The 18495-nt window shown below is 33.1% G+C and overlaps 1 protein-coding gene across 1 annotated transcript in view; it reads left to right on the top strand.

The window, feature by feature from the left end:
- Positions 1-18495, top strand: part of RSRC1 (arginine and serine rich coiled-coil 1) — a 434436-nt gene that overhangs the window by 247749 nt on the left and 168192 nt on the right. The window contains exon 7 of the mRNA XM_047727597.1: positions 2950-3001. Within this exon, the coding sequence (XP_047583553.1) occupies positions 2950-3001 (52 nt within the window). The remainder of the gene's footprint in view (positions 1-2949; positions 3002-18495) is intronic.

Here is an 18495-nt window from a genome sequence, read left to right on the forward strand (position 1 = left end):
GTTGAATCAGTGTAGCAGAGCCCTTGGAAAGAATTTGAGAGGCAGGTGACTGATAAGAGATTGCAATCCCATATCCATTCAATTTATTCACTAGTAACGGTAAAAGAAAGATATTTGCAAATGAATAAAAAGTGAGAGAACATTCATATTTGATACCCTATCCAAGAAAAATGCTTGAAAAATGACTTAAATATTTATAAGAGTAAAAATATTTATAAAATACAAATTTTAAAAGTCTGGCAAGTCCAGCAATGTATTTTTCCTCATAGTTGAAGTTCTCCCTGTATTGCTAAAATTTAGCAAGTTATATTTGTATAAGCAAATGTATTTAGAATGTCATCATATTTCACCTGCTAGGACAAATGTATTGTTTTGGACAGATTTTTCTTTTGAACAGAATTAAAAACTCATCTTTATGCTTTTATATCTATGGGATTAATTGCTTTGATTTCATGACTAGCCTAGTGATTTAGTTAGAAGGATCCTGAAATTTGGAGTCAGAAGGTCTTTAATTTCAGTCTGCCATTTACTAGTAGAGGCAAGTTACTAAACTACTCTGGTTTTCTTTATCTTTGAATATGAATCCTATATTATAGATTGTTAGAGAAATTAATGAAAATATAAATATGTCTTAACAGGCATTTTTTATCAGAAACATCAATCATCTTTCTTTAGGAATGGGAATTACCATATTTTCAAGAAAGTGGTTATAAGTAGAGGGTGGTGGGAGTTGCCACAGAGGGGGATTTTGTAGGATTGGAGACTTTAACAATATTGTTTTTGGTGGGGGGCAATATGGGTACTCATCATCCTGCATATTTTTCTATGTCTTAAATATTTCTGAATTGTTAAAATAATTTTCCTAATAAAATGCATGAAACTTTCCCATGAAATATCTTAACCAGTAAAGTGTCTAACATTTTTCTATCTAAGAACTTCCTAGGATACTCTGAAATGTATGCTTCATAATTCTTAGCTTGGTTGAGACCTGCTAATTAGAATATCATTTCTTTCATACCATTCTACTTATGTTATATTGCACAAAGTATCACGTTTTTACTGTGTGTTTTAAGTAGATGGCAGAGGTCACAAATTGTCTGTTTTGGGATTGAACCTGGCTCTTAGAGGTACTCTTTGTCCCACACAGTAGGGTCTTTATGGAAACTTAAAGTCTCATGAAAAATCAAGGAATGTTGTAACCCTGAGTTTGCATTTCTGTATGACAACAGTGAGTTGGTGCTGAGTCAGCTTCTGCCTTGAGTAGGCCACATGCTGCACTGTTCTGCACCCTCACCATGCTCCCTGATACTGAGGCCAAATGTCATTTGCCTTTTGTCATCATAAATGTTTATATTAACTGCTTGGCCCCCATAGGCAGTTGAGTTTATAGCTCTTAGAGAACTTGTATTCAGGAGATGTCACAGTCTTCTATTGATAGTTTGCTGTGATATCTTGAGGTTACATATTTTCAGTACTTGGTAACTTTATAAAGCTCACTTGTGTAGCATTTTCTCTACACACGTAACATAAAATGCTGTTTTTAAGTTTGTCAGCTCCTCATTTGGTCCTATGCAGTCAGTCCTTTTGTGTTACCAAGTAATTATTTCTCAAATCTAGTTCTTCCTGTCCAGCCTTACCACCACTGCTCCACCTCAGGCCCTCATCATCTCTCACTGCTTTCTCGCTGAGCTAGTAACCTCCAGTCACATTCCTTTCAGTTCATCATCAAGTGACTCGCTAAAATAGTACAGATCTCCTCTCCTTCATCACTGTTTCAAATTGTTCTGAGTCTCTCTCTGTCTTCTATGGGAAGATCTGCAAATGTTTCCCTAAAATGTTTCCCTACTGTTCCCCAAATGGTAAATAGTTTAGGCTTTGCTGGCCAGAAGTTTCCTGCCACGAAAAAATTGATTCTGCTGTTGTTGGACTGAGCACAAAAGCACCCATAGACACTATACAAACAGAGGGGCATGGCTGTTCCAATAAAACTTATTTACAAAACCAGGTCACCGGTCTAGAGCCATAGTTTGTCAACCCTTGTTCTAGGATATGAAAGACTCTCCCTGTCTTTATTCTTGTCTTAACTGCTACTCTTCCATCCTGTTTCTTACAGTTTTTTCAGAAGCGCCACTCAAATTCTTAAACCTTGTACATCTTCTTTCTATATTGTATTTAATTCTTTCATTCAAACCATTTTTTCACTGAGAAATACTACAATATATCTTATACAATATATCTTATAAAATCTTAAATAATGGTATCATATTTAAACATGAGGTTATTTAGTCACTTGCTGACATCTTCATAAATGTATAGTGAAGTACAGTCTTAAGTGTTAAAAAGAGTTTTTAACGAGTGTTTCATAAAAATCCATAACTTTGACACAACCCATGTTATGGCTTATGGCTTGGATCTATTTTAAAATAGATCTTTCAAATAGTTAGGAAAGCAGAAAATATTTGATTTTAGGATACAACTTGCCTGAAGTATTGGAGGTCAAATTGCTACTTAAATTCTAATAGGTCACTTTACACCTTTCTATAGACAAAAAAATAACAGAACTTGATAATGTGTTGTTAAATATATTAGCAGTGTGGGTTTTGCCTCATTATTACATTGCAGTTTTTAGGCTATCACTGATTGGTGCTATTTAGGTGCTGATTTACGCTATTGCTGATTGATGTTGGATAGTAAACAAAACCTCTTCCAGTAAAAAAATGAAAGAAATTCATTTGTGCATCATATAATGAGAAGTGTGATTTGATTACTATGGTGAGAGACTCAGTAGATTGGTAGAGCTGCTGTGTGGAATTTTGTGAAGATGTGGACGGATATTAATAGTGATATGATAAAGTCTTCTAAATTTTCTGATATTTGCATAATAATACATTAATTTAAAGCTCTATATATTAAAATGACCTGTAAATGTCTTTTATGGTTGAATTTTAGCCACCAGCTGAACAAGCCAAAGCCAGACTGCAGCTGGTTCTTGAAGCTGCTGGTAAGTTTGCCTAATTTATTTAAATGAAAAAGTACTAAATAAATCTTAACATGCTTACAGGTGGGTCAAAGAAAAACACCTATTTTCATATATCTTCACAAATTTATGAAATTTAGGTTATATATATGGCCAGATTTTATAGGAAATATTTATTGCTACAGTATAATGGTAGAAGGTCATTCTTTACCTTTTTATTTATAAAATTGGCTTCAATTTTAATTTCAATTTTGATAAAGTCCAGTTTATTGATTTTTGTCTTTTGTGAACTGTGCTTTTGGTGACACGTTTAAGAATTCTTTACCTAAACCCGCATCACATCATGAAAATCTCCTCCTGTGTGTTCTTTTAAAAGTTTTATGCTTTTACATTTAAGACTATGTTCTGTTTTGATTTAACTTTTGTATAAAGTGTGAGTTTAAATCATGTTTTCATTGTTCTAAAGAAAACAAGGTAAATGTAATATAATAGTTTTTCCACTTGCATTGGATAACTCTTGCATTGGATATCCAGACTGTTGTGGATACCACCTAACCTGAAAATACTGTATGTTTTATTTTTCAATGATACAGTAATGCAGTGAATTTGATTTTACATATAATGCCCAGATTTAAGTAGACATTAAATATTTCACCTTTTCAAAAAATGTAAAAGATCAATATTATCTTTTCTAAGTACTGATATTTTACTTTGAATCCTATTGTGCTTTTAAAATGTATATAACCTATTTAAATAACATTATCAAGGTTAAGCATGAGGTAGGGTTAGAATAATAACACCAAAGTGGTACATATTTCTTAAAGTTATTTACTTTTTAAAGATCTGTAAAGCGTTCATAATTTCCAGTTGGAAAGTGAGAATTCTATTTTAATATCAAAAATAATTTCAGACTACCAGATGTTAGTAGTTGTATTTTTAGTGTTCATTGATTGAGAAAATACATATGTGTATATTGATTCAAGGATTTCTTGGTTTAGCTTCTACACAGAGTGTCCACAGTTTAGAAAGATTGGAAGCACCAGTGTACATGATATACTAGCTTCATAAATCACTAACAGAAGTAACTTAAAATAAAGGGATAAATATTGATAAATATTTTGACTGTGAGTCTCTATATCACTCCATATTACTTTAACAGTCCATTTTATCTTTAATTATGTAGAAATTATAATTTCTATATAATATAGTTTTGCTTGCTATCAGGTTTTTCATATTTTAACTCAAATATACTGTAAGATAAATTTAATATGATTATCATGCATATGATGTACATTGATTCTTTAGTAGCATTTTGATTTGAAAAATAATTTCCAGTAGATAATTTGAGTATGGACAAACTCTTGCTTTAAAGAAAATTTTTATGGTGCTTGGTCCAGAAAATATTTGTTTCCATTAATATAACTATAAAGAATTTCATTTCATGGTTTTATAGTTATCTTTATCTTTTAATATGATTTTGAAGCATATTATAAAACAGATTTGATACTCCAAACTTCATAGTCTATAAGTTGTTTATATTGGTCCCAGCTGTTACCCTCATATTTTAATTTAACTTTCTAAATTCTGTTATGGATAAAGAGCTAGGTTCTGTGAATTTGAGACACATTCAAAATATTACGACCATTTACACATTAAAAAACTTATATTAGCTGGGTAAGCAAAGGACAGACCTTAGCTACATGTAGCATTATTTACTTAATAATTTTCTTCTTGGGGCGCCTGGGTGGCTCAGTGGGTTAAGCCGCTGCCTTCGGCTCAGGTCATGATCTCAGGGTCCTGGGATCGAGACCCGCATCAGGCTCTCTGCTCGGCAGAGAACCTGCTTCCTCCTCTCTCTCTGCCTGCTTGTGATCTCTCTCTCTCTCTGTCAAATAAATAAATAAATAATCTTAAAATAATAATAATAATAATAATTTTCTTCTTTATTTAACATGTTGTCCCCAGCATTTCCCTCTTATCAGTAACACTGTGATATATATCCCATTACAAATTACGTTTTCTATATTGTAGGTTATTTTCTTGGACTTGATTTTCTTGGAATTGATTTCTTGGAATTTCTTGGAATTGATTGGAAATGAGTTTGTGAAGTTAAAGGGTATTAATATTTAGAGTGACTTTTTATGCATTTTTTGCTAAATTGTTTTGCAAAAGGACTGCACTACTTTCTCATTTCCACTGATGAAGATTTTTACCAAGACTTTGCTTTTTGATGCCAATTCCATGAATATATTGCTTTATAATATGACATAACATATACACCCCTTTGGAAAACATCCAGTACTGCTTTTAATGAGAACGTGTGGACTTGGAGAGAAGTAGGTGGGTGGATAGGGAATAGCATAAAAACAAATACAGAATTTGTCAATGTTCTAGATGTCTTTCAGTGAAGGACACAAGGCGTTCATGGATTATTAAAAACAAATGAATAAAAGAAGGGGGAACATGATGAACTTGAGCTTAGGCTGTTAAAGTCTAGCCTACTTCTATGAACATTGATGTACCTAGATAGGAAGTTCTGGTAGCACCCATTTTGTCACATTGAAGAAAGTTTACTTGGATTCTCAGAGAAGACATCCTGACTTTGGGGCCTTAAAATTGAGTACAAGGAAAGGCTTAAGGCTGTATGTTAGATTCTTGAGACAGGATTTATTTCAGCTTTATAGTTACTATAATCTGGTAGATAGGGTTTCTGTATAAAGAAACCCTGAAGCTCCTTAGTCCTTTGTTCTAACTTCAGATCCCAAAGAAAGTTTTATATGTAACCATTGTATTGTTATTGATTTATGAGTGACTGTTAGTAATGTTATTGGTTTGGAATTAAAATATATTTAGAACATTTGGCAACAATTATTGGTGATATGGTTTCAAAAAACATGTGTATGAGTGAAATAACATTAAGCAAAATGTAATTATAGGGTATCATACATATTATGCCAAACATAAACTTGAAGTCATAGATTTTTACTTTATTTGTTATGATCATATTTTTTATACATTAAACTTATATATTTATACTTTGTTATGCTAAATCTTCAGATTTAGATAGAATTTTTTTTCATGTTCATTACCAAATTACAGTCAAAACCAAATTTCATGTTTCTTGTTTAACTTTTAATTCAAAGGTGATGTGAAATTAAGACTATATCTAGAATTGCTTTTCTGTTGTTTGCAAATGGCAACAGGACACAAAAGGTTGAAGAATCGTATAAATTTGTAAGACTAAATCTTTAAGTTGTAACCTCAGGTAATGGTTTATCCTATGATATTGAGTAAATCCTATTCTATTAACTATTTGTGCCATGCTTTCTTTTTCTTTCCATTTTAAAAATGCTTTTACCATTCTTCCATTTATTATGATGCAAAACTTTGAAATTTTTTATCTTTGACTTCTTAAGAGGCAATGATTCAACTAGAATAAATGATCTTATTTTTAAGTATTTTTTATATTTATCCTTTTAGTATCTTTCCCACTGCCATCTGCTTAGTCTAGATGCCAAACATTTCACCCACAGGTTAATCCATAATTTCCTAATTGGTCCCTAACATTAGTTCTCTTCTCCGGAGATGGTAGTGAAAAGTGGAAGGGTTCTAAGCATACTTACACTGCTTACTCTTTGTGACCTTGGTGTTTATTGGTTAACCAAAACAGAGGTATTTTTAAAACATGGAATATGACAAATGTGTACATTTTCTTGTTTACTATAGTTCTCTACTTTTTAAAAAAGTAATCTGTTGAGATGAAATTCACATAATATAAGATTAGTCGTGATTGTTTAAAGTGAACAAATCAGTGGCGTTAAATAGATTTACACTGCTATATAACTACCACCTCTCTCTACTTTCAAAACATTTCCATTACTCCAAAGTAAAACCTCTTACCTACGAACCAGTTTCTCTCCACTCCCCGGACCCCCTGAAACCACCAATCTGCTCTGGGGTTTCTGTGGATTTATCTATTCTGGATATATATAAAAGGAATCATACAATGTGTGATCTTGTGAGTCTGGCTTTTTAGCATAATGTTTTGGTGGTACAGCCACACTGTAGTATGTGTCAGTATTTTATTTCTTTTTATGCCAAATAGTATTCCATTGTCTGTATGTACACCATTTATTTATCCACTCATTTATTGATGGAAATTTATGTTACTTCTACCTTCTGACTGTTGCAAATAGTGTTGCTATCAACATGCATATATATGTACTTGTTTACCTATTTTATAATTTTGGGTGTTACATACCTAGAAGAGCAATTGTGGGGTCATTTGGTAATTCTGTGTTTAACTTTTTGAGAAACCACCACACTTTTCCAGTGTCTGTGCAATATTACATTTTCATCAGCAATATATGACTATAGTCCCCTATTGTGTCAGCTAAACCACATCACACATTTAAATTACCTCTTTGAAAGTATTTAGCTTTGGGAACTTCTCTGTACCAAAATTTACTCGTTTGTAAAGGGGCAAGATTATAACTACCTCATAGGATTTTTGTGAAGTATAATATGTGAAATGTCTAACCCAGAGCCTGGCAAATGGTAGCCACCAGAAAATGCTTATTTCCACATTGCTTTTTGTGATTACCACTGATAGATGGTTCTTTCTCAGCCACCATTTGGTCATGCTACTACATTGGCTCAAAATTAGTCATTGGCCCTCAGTTTCTTACAAAATTAATTTTACGTTTCTGTGCTTAAGGTTCCAGGGTTCTGTACAGTGGACCCACAGACTTTTCTATATTTATTAGAATTCATTTCTAAACTTCTCATTATTCTTTGAGTTACTTGTTCTTTTCTACCTATGAATCTTTGCTTATGATTTTTTCTCTTATAGAAATGACTTCCTCCCTCCTCTTCCCACCTCTAAACACTTTAAAACCAATCTCAAATAGGATTTCCACATGACTTTTGTGACCATGTCAGCACATAATCTTTCTCTTCTTTTTTGAATTCTTTCTGTCCTTGTCTGTGTATACCATGTCTACTGATATTTACTCACATAAAGCTGATACTAATATTTAATTATTTAATGAGTGTTGAACTTATTTTCCCAGTGAAATAATAAACATGATGGTCGGGAACCAGAGCTAAAACTTCTAAGTCTTTTCCAGGAGTTTTAGCAGCATCTATAGAGAGTGGTACTATGCCAGCTATGAATCCAGCTATTAATCTTTGGTGAACAAGGCATCGTGAAGAAACAATCTGGACATAACTGATAACTAAACCTTTTAAATGATGGTGTGCCCATTTGAACCACTGATTCACTTAAAAGACACAAAAAAATTCTCTGACTTGTAACATAGAAGATATTGGTCAATAATCTGACTTTTTAATCTTAAACTTTAAGATAGTGCATGACAGAAAAGATAATGGAACATGAATGTCACACAGGAGGAAGAAGGAAGGTAGTAAGTGTACTTAAAAGACTTGCCTCCATCACTTTTGCTTTCACTGTTGTTTGACATGTTACCAGCAGTCCAGACATTGGGGTTTTTTGCAAAAACACAGTATCATCTTATGCCATCTGTATGCATAAGTCTGAAGAAGAATTTAGGTAGAGATTTTTCTAAAATGTAAATATTTTTCAGGGCACCTGGGTGGCTCAGTGGGTTAAGCCTCTGCTTTCGGCCCAGGTCATGGTCTTAGGGTCCTGGGATCGAGCCCCACATGGGGCTCTCTGCCCAGTGGGGAGCCTGCTTCCTGCCCCACCCCCACCTGCCTCTCTGCCTACTTGTGATCTCTCTCTCTGCCAAATAAATAAATAAAATATTTTAAAAGAAATAAATAAAATAAGATGGAAATATTTTTCATCAGATGACACTTGTTATAACATGGTTTTAAGATACAATTTTCTCAAAAATTTTTTTTATTTTACATTTAATAGAATCATTGACACATGCAACCTTTAAAATTCTATCTTTAGGGTTATAAGAAAAAATAGAAATTTCCTTTAGTGCGTGAATGGTAAGTAATCTTTATCATAAAATTTCTGTGGAATATTTTATTTTCTAAATAATGTCTACAACCCTTTTTGTTTTGCTTTATAGTTTTAAAAATACTTTCATAAATTTTTTATCATTTGACTCACATCACAGCATGGAGAGCTAATTAACTCCATTTTACAAATATCCTGAAAGCATAAATGGTTTGTAAGAGACCGCATAGCTAGTAAGTGACAGAACCAGGACTCAAATCCAGTTATTTCTGACTCTTGAGTTATTTCTCTCCAGAGTTTAAATCCCTGAGTTATGTTGGGCAGAAAGAAATAAAGAAAATATTACCAAATACATACTTTGTTTTGTTCGGTATGGTGCTCAAGTTACCTTACATTAAATTAATTTCTATTCTCAAGCAAGCTTTTGATTCTGAAATGAGCTTTTTCTAATTGATAATAAAAAATTATCAAAGTTTGAGCCAGAAAAAAAAAGTTTTTTTCCATAACTACCAGAGTGTTCGTAATAGCAAAATTTCTGATAATTTTGAAAAATCCTGGTAACATTTTATGATCAGTAATGTTCAGCCTCACTTGCTGAGTTAGAAGCTGGTTAAGTATTGTGAAACACAGATGAGTTACACACACGTGCACGCTGTGCCCAGGCAAGGAGCTAAGCTTAGGAATAAGCTAGCAGTGCCTCATTCCATCCCAGTTCTGCTGCGTGTTAAATTTAGATTTTATTCTCTTAGTTACCCATTAAGTACCTGGAAACCTATTCCTTACCCTTTCTCTTCATACCCATGCGATCTTGGAAGTCTCAGTACTTTTCTAAACTCCATTCTAACTGTAAATATTTGTGATTCTGAGAATAACAAAACAGATTGCTACAATAATGTTGAACCGTTTCCGGGGAGCATTGAAAACCATTCTGCTACCCTGATTTAAAGCCAACAGAGATTTTGCTCTATAGGTTTTCTGATCACTGATCTGTGGCTCCAGGAAATAGGCTGATTTATTATGAGAAAAGCTTTCATGTGGGGCATACTTAAAAAAAATCAACCAAGTTATTGAAAAGTTAATTTCCATTTCATAAAATAAGTAGTTTCAGACTTCCTTTTTCTCCATGTAGGAGGCTTCTGCTTGATAGTATGTTGGCAGTCTAGATTCATACTCAGCCTCCCTAACTAACTTTGTAAGTAGTCCTTTAGTTTCCTCAACTATAAACTGGAGATATTAATACTGATACATAGTAAGTATTCAGTAACTGTTAGCAATTGATATCAAAGGCAATATAGTATGGTGGTTAAATTCTCAAGTTAGATGGCCTGGGTGCCATTCCCAGCTCCATCATTTACTCATAAAACCATGAGAGAGGTTAAAGCCTGCTGAACTTCAGTTTTTTCATTTATGAAATGAGAATAATCTGTACCTTTAAAATTTTTATGAGAACTAAATAATGTAATAAAGTGTTTAGAACAGCACCTAACATGTAACTGAGTGTTCTGTAATCATTAATGAGTAGGAATAGTTTTTTTTGGCATCACCATAGTGATGAGGTTATTATCAAGGAAGAGACAGTGAGCAAAACATTCCCCTCCTACTAACATACATAAACAGAAGAAGTTATCAAGAATTAAGAATAGGGCTTTTTAAAAGAAACAAATGAATAAAACTTTTAGTTAGTTTAGTTGACTTGAGCTGACTTTTTTTTATCAGAATGGCTTCTGCAAATTTCAGAAATTGTACCTAAAGTTTCATAGCTTTTATGTGAAATCAAACTGATATGTTAAATTAACTTCCAATTTCCAATAATGAACATGATTTTTGGCTCTGTGTTCATTCAAAAAGATAAAGTAGTACTCCTAAAGAGAATCGTTAAGTAAATTGCATTTAAAAAGTATGTTACTTATTTAGCATCAGTTACACGTTTATATCTAAATGACTATTATTTATCCTTAATAATATTTAGTAAGAAGAAAGCTATCAGCTAGAGTCTAACAATATCACAGCAACTTGCCATGTTTGAGCAGATGTTAAGCAGACAGTAGTTGAATGTTAATTTTGAGAGGGTGGTATGTTTAAGCCTAGCTGAAGTATGTTGCATGTGGGCTTTCTAGACTAGAGTACAATGCTGGATCTCTGGGGAGAATTTTAAAGCTAAACCTCTTTCTTTGGGGTCCTATATGGACTCTCTCAAGTCAGTATAAAGCAGATCATCCCTAGGCTAAAGCCCTTCAGCTTTTGTTATTGGGCTCTGTAGACCTGTAATTAGGCCTCCTGGCAGGCCATGCAGGCCAGTTAATGGTCATATGGAGTTTCTGTGAGGCAGACTGGCTTTGTATAAATCCTGGGTAGGAATACGTTTATGGGTCACTTCCTACCAGGACCATGCTTTGTCCTTATGCCCTGCGGGCTGACAGGGAGCAGGTTCCCTTGACCATGGACTGTTCAGTTTGCAACTCAAAATCTACTCCCACTAATCCCCAGTGTAAACAGAGGATTTAGAAGGGCTTCTGTCACTTACAGTTGCCAATTCACTTGGGTGTCTGTGAATTTATTTTTCCCGAGACTTCATTATTCAAAGACTGACAAGTGTATAAGATTTGGATGTTTGTTTATATATGAAGTGTGCTGTGGTTTGTTTTTTTTTTCCCAGTATTTTTAGAATCATTGTAAATAATTTATCTAAAGCAGAATTACATAATGAGCTTTTTTATTAATCACCCGTTAATATTTCTTAATTTAAGCCATTAGAAAATTCGGGATGACAGCTAACCCTTTCCTATAAGAAAAATTATGGGTCCAGTTTTTGGATTTTTGGGGGGTAAAATAACACCGTGTAAAGAAATTTACCAAGAAGTGATTAATGCAGATTTCAGATAAGTCAAAGAAATAATAAATTCAAAACTCTTCTATACTATACATATTATATTAAGTAAAAATGCCATTTTAGTGTAGCTGGAAACTTTTGAATTTTGAGGAATATCAGATCAGTATATAAAATGCTTAATAAAAATGTGTTTCATGAAGTACTTAAAATTAATGAGTGCCACTTACTGAGCATCTACTATGTGGTGAGCACTTTTATACATTTATACATATTATAATTTTTAGTAATTAATGCATGTTTCCTAGCCAAGCAAAATATTTGAATTTAAGAAAGTCATGATTGAGATTTTTTTGTTTTTCATTTTATTTCATCTTCTATTTCATTATAGTTTTCTCTTTGTTGCTCAGATTATTATGATTTGATTCTAAAATGTGTAAGTTCTGAGTATGCTCTACAAAGAACTGTCACCTATCTTCTTATGAGCCATTTTTTCTTTAAGGGGGGAAATCAAACGATGAATTCTTTCCCAGGTCTCATCTAGTAAATCAGTGCTCAGTATTTTGCATTTTGTGATGTAAAATGGTTCATGACAGATGTGGCTGAAAAGACCACATACGTAGACTGTATGATTTTAGTCTGGTGGAACTAATAGGATCACTCATTACATTTTAGACCCTGGGGTTTCTTTTTTCTTTCATAAAAAAAAAAAAAACTGTTTAAATAGAGTAGCCCTTTTTGTGTGTGAGTATAGCATCTTCCCCCAAATTTACAAAGAGTTGATGGTAACAAATCAACAAATAATCCTCTCTCTTCCAAAAAGTTCTTTCACTAATGTTTATTTAATGTTAACAGTTATTTTTTGTCTTGTCCAGAAGAGTTAAGATTTTGTTCTATTTTTATAAAAGGTTTCTTCAAATTTTATTTAGCAAAACAAGAAAATACATTCTTTAGAGAATCCAAGACCTGAGAATTAAATTTAGTTATATGGAAATAAAAACAAGTTCTGCAAATGTTGAAATACTTAATGGCAACAAAAAGACATTATGCGGTAAGAATCTGGTGTTCACTTACAGCTAGGAGGATCATAACATGATCTGTTTTTCTTTTTTAATGTACACAGTATATTTATTGAAACAGAAATATATTTGTGATATATTTTGGAAGTGAAAAAATAGAGGCTTCTGAACAGTGTGAAAGATCTGATCATATTTTAGTTTTGACCAAAAGTTAAAGTTGTAATTGAACCAAAAGTTATATTGAAAAATATCCTGGGTAATGTATATCAAAATGCTAATAATGGCTGTTATCCCTAGGCAGTAGGATTTAAGGTAATTAAACAATTTTTTTTGGTATGTCTTTATTTTTTAATTGTTCTGGTAGATATATAGAAACCTATGGAGGTGTAGGAAAGATTAATTTAAACATGATAAAATTCCCCAATATTTAGTATGAAATTCAATGAGTTTTGACAAATATATACAATTGTGTTAAGTATCACCAAAATTTTTGATAAAGACCATTTACATTACTCCAGAAAGGCCCCTTATACTCCTTTGAAGTCAATTCTTTTCTCCCCATCCCGGACCTTAGCAACCACTAATCTGCTTTATGTTGCTATAGTTTTGCTATTTTCAGAATGCCATATAAATGGAACCATACAGTATATAGACTCTTTGATTTGGTATAGTGCTTTTCAGGTTTGTTCTCATTGTTATATGAGCATCAGTTCTGTTTATTGCTTAGTAATATTTCATTGTATAGCAAGATCAGTTTGTTTATTCATTCAATAATTGGTAGACAGGCAGTTTGTTTCCAGTTTATGGTTTTTCTGAATAAAAATTACCCGAATGTTTGAGGACAAGTCTGTATAAACATATTTTCATTTCTCTTGAATAAATAGTTGGGAATGTGATTTGTTGGTTATATATATAGTTAAGTGCAGCTTTGACTTTATAAGAAGGTGCTAAAGTTTTCTGAAGTGGCTGTGCCATTTTGTGTTTCCACAAGCAATGTATGAAAGTCCCATTTGTTCCTTGACATCACTTGATGTTGTTGGGGGTTTTTTGGTTTAATTTCAGCCATCCTGTTCAATGTGTTGTATTTCATTTGACCTTAGTGCACATTCCTGTGATAACTCATGAAGTTGAGCATCTTTTCATGTAGTCATTTGTCATCTGTATACTTCTGTGAAGGATCTGCTCCTGTCTATTCCCCATTTTTAAAAAAGGAATTATTTATAATATTGACTCAGAGACGTATTTATATATTCTGATTACAAGTCAGGTATGTACTTTATATATTCTCCTTAACTGTGCCTCCTTGCCTCTTTATTTCCCAAACAATGATTTTAAAAAATTATTAATGTACATACAGTAAAATACACCATTTTTAGTGACAATTTTTTGATCTTTGACAAATACAATTGTATAATAACACCTAGAATCAAGATGTAGAACAATTTTATCATCCCTTAGAATTTTCCCATCCCCTTAATGGAAAACCTCTCCTATCACTTCTGCCTCCTGGAAACCACTGATCTATTTTTTGTCCCTATAGTTTTGACTTTTCTAATTTGTCATGTAAATGGGATCATGTAATACGTAGCTTTTTGAGTCTGGCTGCTTTGTCCTAGTATACTGCTTTTGAGATTCACCCATGTTGTTACTTATACTGGTAATTTATTCCCTTTTTATTACAGAGTAATATTCCATTGTGTGGGTTCATTAATTGAAGGGTGTTTAGATTATTTCCAGTTTTGCACAGTTATGAATTAAACCATTAAAACATTGTCAAAAGGAATTTTGTATGAATATAAGTTTTTGTTACACTTGGGAAGTACCTAGGACTGGGACTGCTGGGTAATATGATAATTTCATGTCTAGCTTTATGAAAAACTGCAAACTATTTCTCAAGGTGGCTCGACCATTTTGCATTCCTAAAGGCAATGTATGAGAAATGTACGTGTTGTTCCACAACCTTGTCAGTACTTGGCATTATTAGTTTTTGTTTTACTTTGGTCATTCCAGTAGGTGTGTAAAGGTGTCTCACAGTGGTTTTCATCTGTATATCCCTCATGATGAATGTTGTTGAACATCTCTTCATGTGCTTATTTGCCATTGCAGATCCTGTTTTCCCATTTTTAAAAATTGAATTATATGTTCTTTGGTTTCTGAATTTTGAGAGTTTTTATATATTTTGGATAAAAGTTCTTTATCAGATATGTGATTTGCAAATATTTTCACATTTTGTGGCATTTTTACATTCTCTTAATAGTATCTTTTGTAGAACAGAAGTGCCTAATGTGCTGAAGTCCAATTTATCAGTTTTTTCCTTTATGTATTACAGTTTTAGTGTCATATCTTTTGCCCAAGCAGAAAACATAAAGATTTGCTTCTGTGTTTTCTTCTAGAATTTTCATAATTTAGGTTTCATATTTAGATCGGGTCCATTTTTAATTAAATCTTGTATATGGTGTGAAATATGGGTTAAGGTCTTTTCTTTGCATGTGAATATCTAATAGTCTTAGTACTATTTATTTGAAAAGATAGTTTTCCTCTAATGAATTTTCTTTGTTACTTTATAAAATATCAGTTGATCTCACGTGACTAGGTCTATTCTCAATTCTCTATCCTGTTCCATTGATCTTCTTCTATCTATCCTTTTGCCAATACCACACTGCCATGGTTACTATAGCTCTGCAGTAGTAAGTCTTGAAATTAGTTACTGAGTCTTACCCCTTTGTTCTTCTTTTTCAGAATGCTTTGGCTATTCTAGTTCTTTTTCCTTTTTATATAAACTTTAGCAGAGGGTTTCTATTAGGGTTATATGGACTACAGATCAGCATTCTAGAGAATTGACTCTTCCATCCTTGAACATAGTATAGCTGTCGGTCTCTGGTTTTTCTTTGATTTCTCTTATCAGTTTTATTGTTTTTAGCATATAGATCTATATTTTGTTAGATTTATTCCTAAGCAATTTATGTTTTGGGGTGTCATTATAAGTAGTACATTTACTTGCTTAGATTATACTGATAGTTACAAAAATGTAATTTTTATCCTGTAATTTGTTAAACTCATTTAAAGATTGCTTGTTTCTATAAAATTCTTTGGAATTTTCTATATAGACAGTTATGCTGTCACTGAATGGAAGTTTTTGTTTTTCCTTTAAATCTGAAAACCTTTTATTTCTTATTCTTGCTTTATTATCTTTATTATCCTAGTTAGGATAATAAAGATAATAAGAACCTCCAGACACAATTTTGAATAGAAATGTTAAGAGTGGATATCCTTTGATTATTCCTGATCTTAGGGAGATGAACATTCAGTCTTTCACCATTATGCAAGATGTTAATTGTAGGTTTTCATAGATGCCCTTTTCAGGTTGACGAATTCTTCTATTCCTGATTTCCTATGAGTTTTTATCAGGCTTTAACATATTCCTCTCAGGAGGTACTTTAGGAACCACTATATAGAAAGTATTTAATTTCACAAGTATTAACATTAAATCAAATTCCTTAATATTAATTTAGAACTAAAAGTCACCTTGTTTTTCTTTTTTTTTTTTTTTAAGATTTTATTTATTTATTTGACACAGAGAGAGAGGCAGAGAGGCTGGTGGGGGGGGGGGAAGCAGGCTCCCTGCTGAGCAGAGAGCTGGAAGCGGGGCTTGATTGGAGGACCCTGAGATCATGACCTGAGCCGAAGGCAGAGGCTTAACCACTGAGCCACCCAGGCATCCCACACCTTGCTTTTTAAAAATATTTGTTTATTTATTTCTCAGAGCACACATGAGCAGGGGTAGAGGGAATAAGCAGACTCCCGCTGAGCTGGAAGCCCAGCATGGAGATCAATCCCAGGACCCTGAGATCATGAGTTGGAGGCTTAACTGACTGAGCCACACAGGTGCCCCAAAACTAAAAATTACCTTTAATGAGCATATGTAATATATCATTAGGATACTAACCAAAAAAATTATTTGAAAACATTAAATGTGTATGGTTTTCCATCCAGATAATATCTGATTAAAGTTTGCTTAGATACTAAACTATTATATAAAAGTAGAGAAAGTTAGCCTGAAAGACTTTGTGTAGTAAAAAGTTCCCATCTTTCTATATTAGAATTTGCTACAGGGAAAATTGGGTGTATTTTACTTGGTTAAAAACTACAGAACTAGGTGTCAGGAATGAGTTTCAGTATATACCTTCAATGGTATATGGTCTTCCATTGTTATTTCTAGACAGGAGGTTAAATCCAGTCACTGTCTGTTACTCCATATCTTTTGGACAAGGAAGTTGACACATACTTTCCATGTGATCTCAGTTTTTAAAAATTTTTTGAGTTGTTTTCAGTGCATGTTATATTCTACGTCCATGAATGTACCATGTGTACTTGAAAACAATGTGCACTCTACAGTTGTTGGATGTAGTGTTTTATAAATATGAAATAGGTTAAGGTTGATACCTTTCACAGTTCTTATTCTCAGCCCTTTAAAGATGACACTTACTGTCTTTTGGCTTTCATTTTTTCTGGTGAAAATCTCATAGTCATTGAAATTACTATTTTCCTGTATGGAATGTGTTATTTTACTTTGATGGTTTTCAGTATTTCTCTTTGTCTGTGGTTTTCAGTAGTTTGTGATGTGAGTAGGCATGATTTTCCTCATGTTTTTCATGTTTGGGGTTTACTGATCTTATTTACTCTGCAGATTTATGGTCCCAAATTTGGGGAGTTGGTTTTGCCGTAATTTCCTCAAATCTGCCTTATTCTCTTTTCTGCTTTACATAGGATGTTACTGACTTCAGGGTTCTTTGACTCTCATGCATGTAGAAACAGACACGAGGACAAGGAACGTGTGGATAGTGTTTATTGCAAGCTCATGCCTGGGCAGGAGGAAGACAGATAGAAAGAGGAGGGAAGGGGAGGGGTGTGTGTGTGTTGGCAGGGGCGGGAAGGGGTAGTGGGAGGGAGAGAAAGCCAGCAAGAAAGAACTTTCAAAACACTGAACTGGGGGTAAAAGAAATGGTATATAAATGCACATTTACAGAGACTATTAGTGACACTTATTCATCCAACCAACTGTTAATAAATAAAGACTCCTAACACCAGGGTATCGTGCTACTTTGGGAAATAAAAAGTTGACAGATCTTACCTACAGGGGTTTATCATCTAATAGAAGGAATCAGGCACGCAAATGGTCCTAATGAGACATTTATAACTGCTATGAATACAAGCTATAATATATACAAATTTCAGAAAATCCAATCCAATAATATATAAAAAGTACACTGCATTCAAATGATGTTTCTCCCAAAAATGTAAATAGGATTGGTTTAACATTTGAAATTGATCAATGAAATTCAACATATGAACCAATTCAACATACCATCTCAAAAGATGCAGAAAAAAAAAAAACATTTGACAAAATTAAACATTCATTCCTGATAAAAACTCATAGGAAATCAGGAATAGAAGAATTCATCAACCTGAAAAGGGCATCTATGAAAAACCTACAATTAACATCTTGCATAATGGTGAAAGACTGAATGTTCATCTCCCTAAGATCAGGAATAATCAAAGGATATCCACTCTTACCATTTCTATTCAAAATTGTGTCTGGAGGTTCTTAAAGCTTAAAGCTTTTGAAGGGGCTGAGGTAGGAAAGGAGTGACATCCAAGCACATATATAGGGGCAGGGAAACACAGGAAGTTGGGCGCACAGGCACTGTTGAAAGAATTT

Source organism: Lutra lutra, chromosome 1 (genome assembly GCF_902655055.1).
Source record: "Lutra lutra chromosome 1, mLutLut1.2, whole genome shotgun sequence".
In the NCBI taxonomy this organism is placed as follows: domain Eukaryota; kingdom Metazoa; phylum Chordata; class Mammalia; order Carnivora; family Mustelidae; genus Lutra; species Lutra lutra.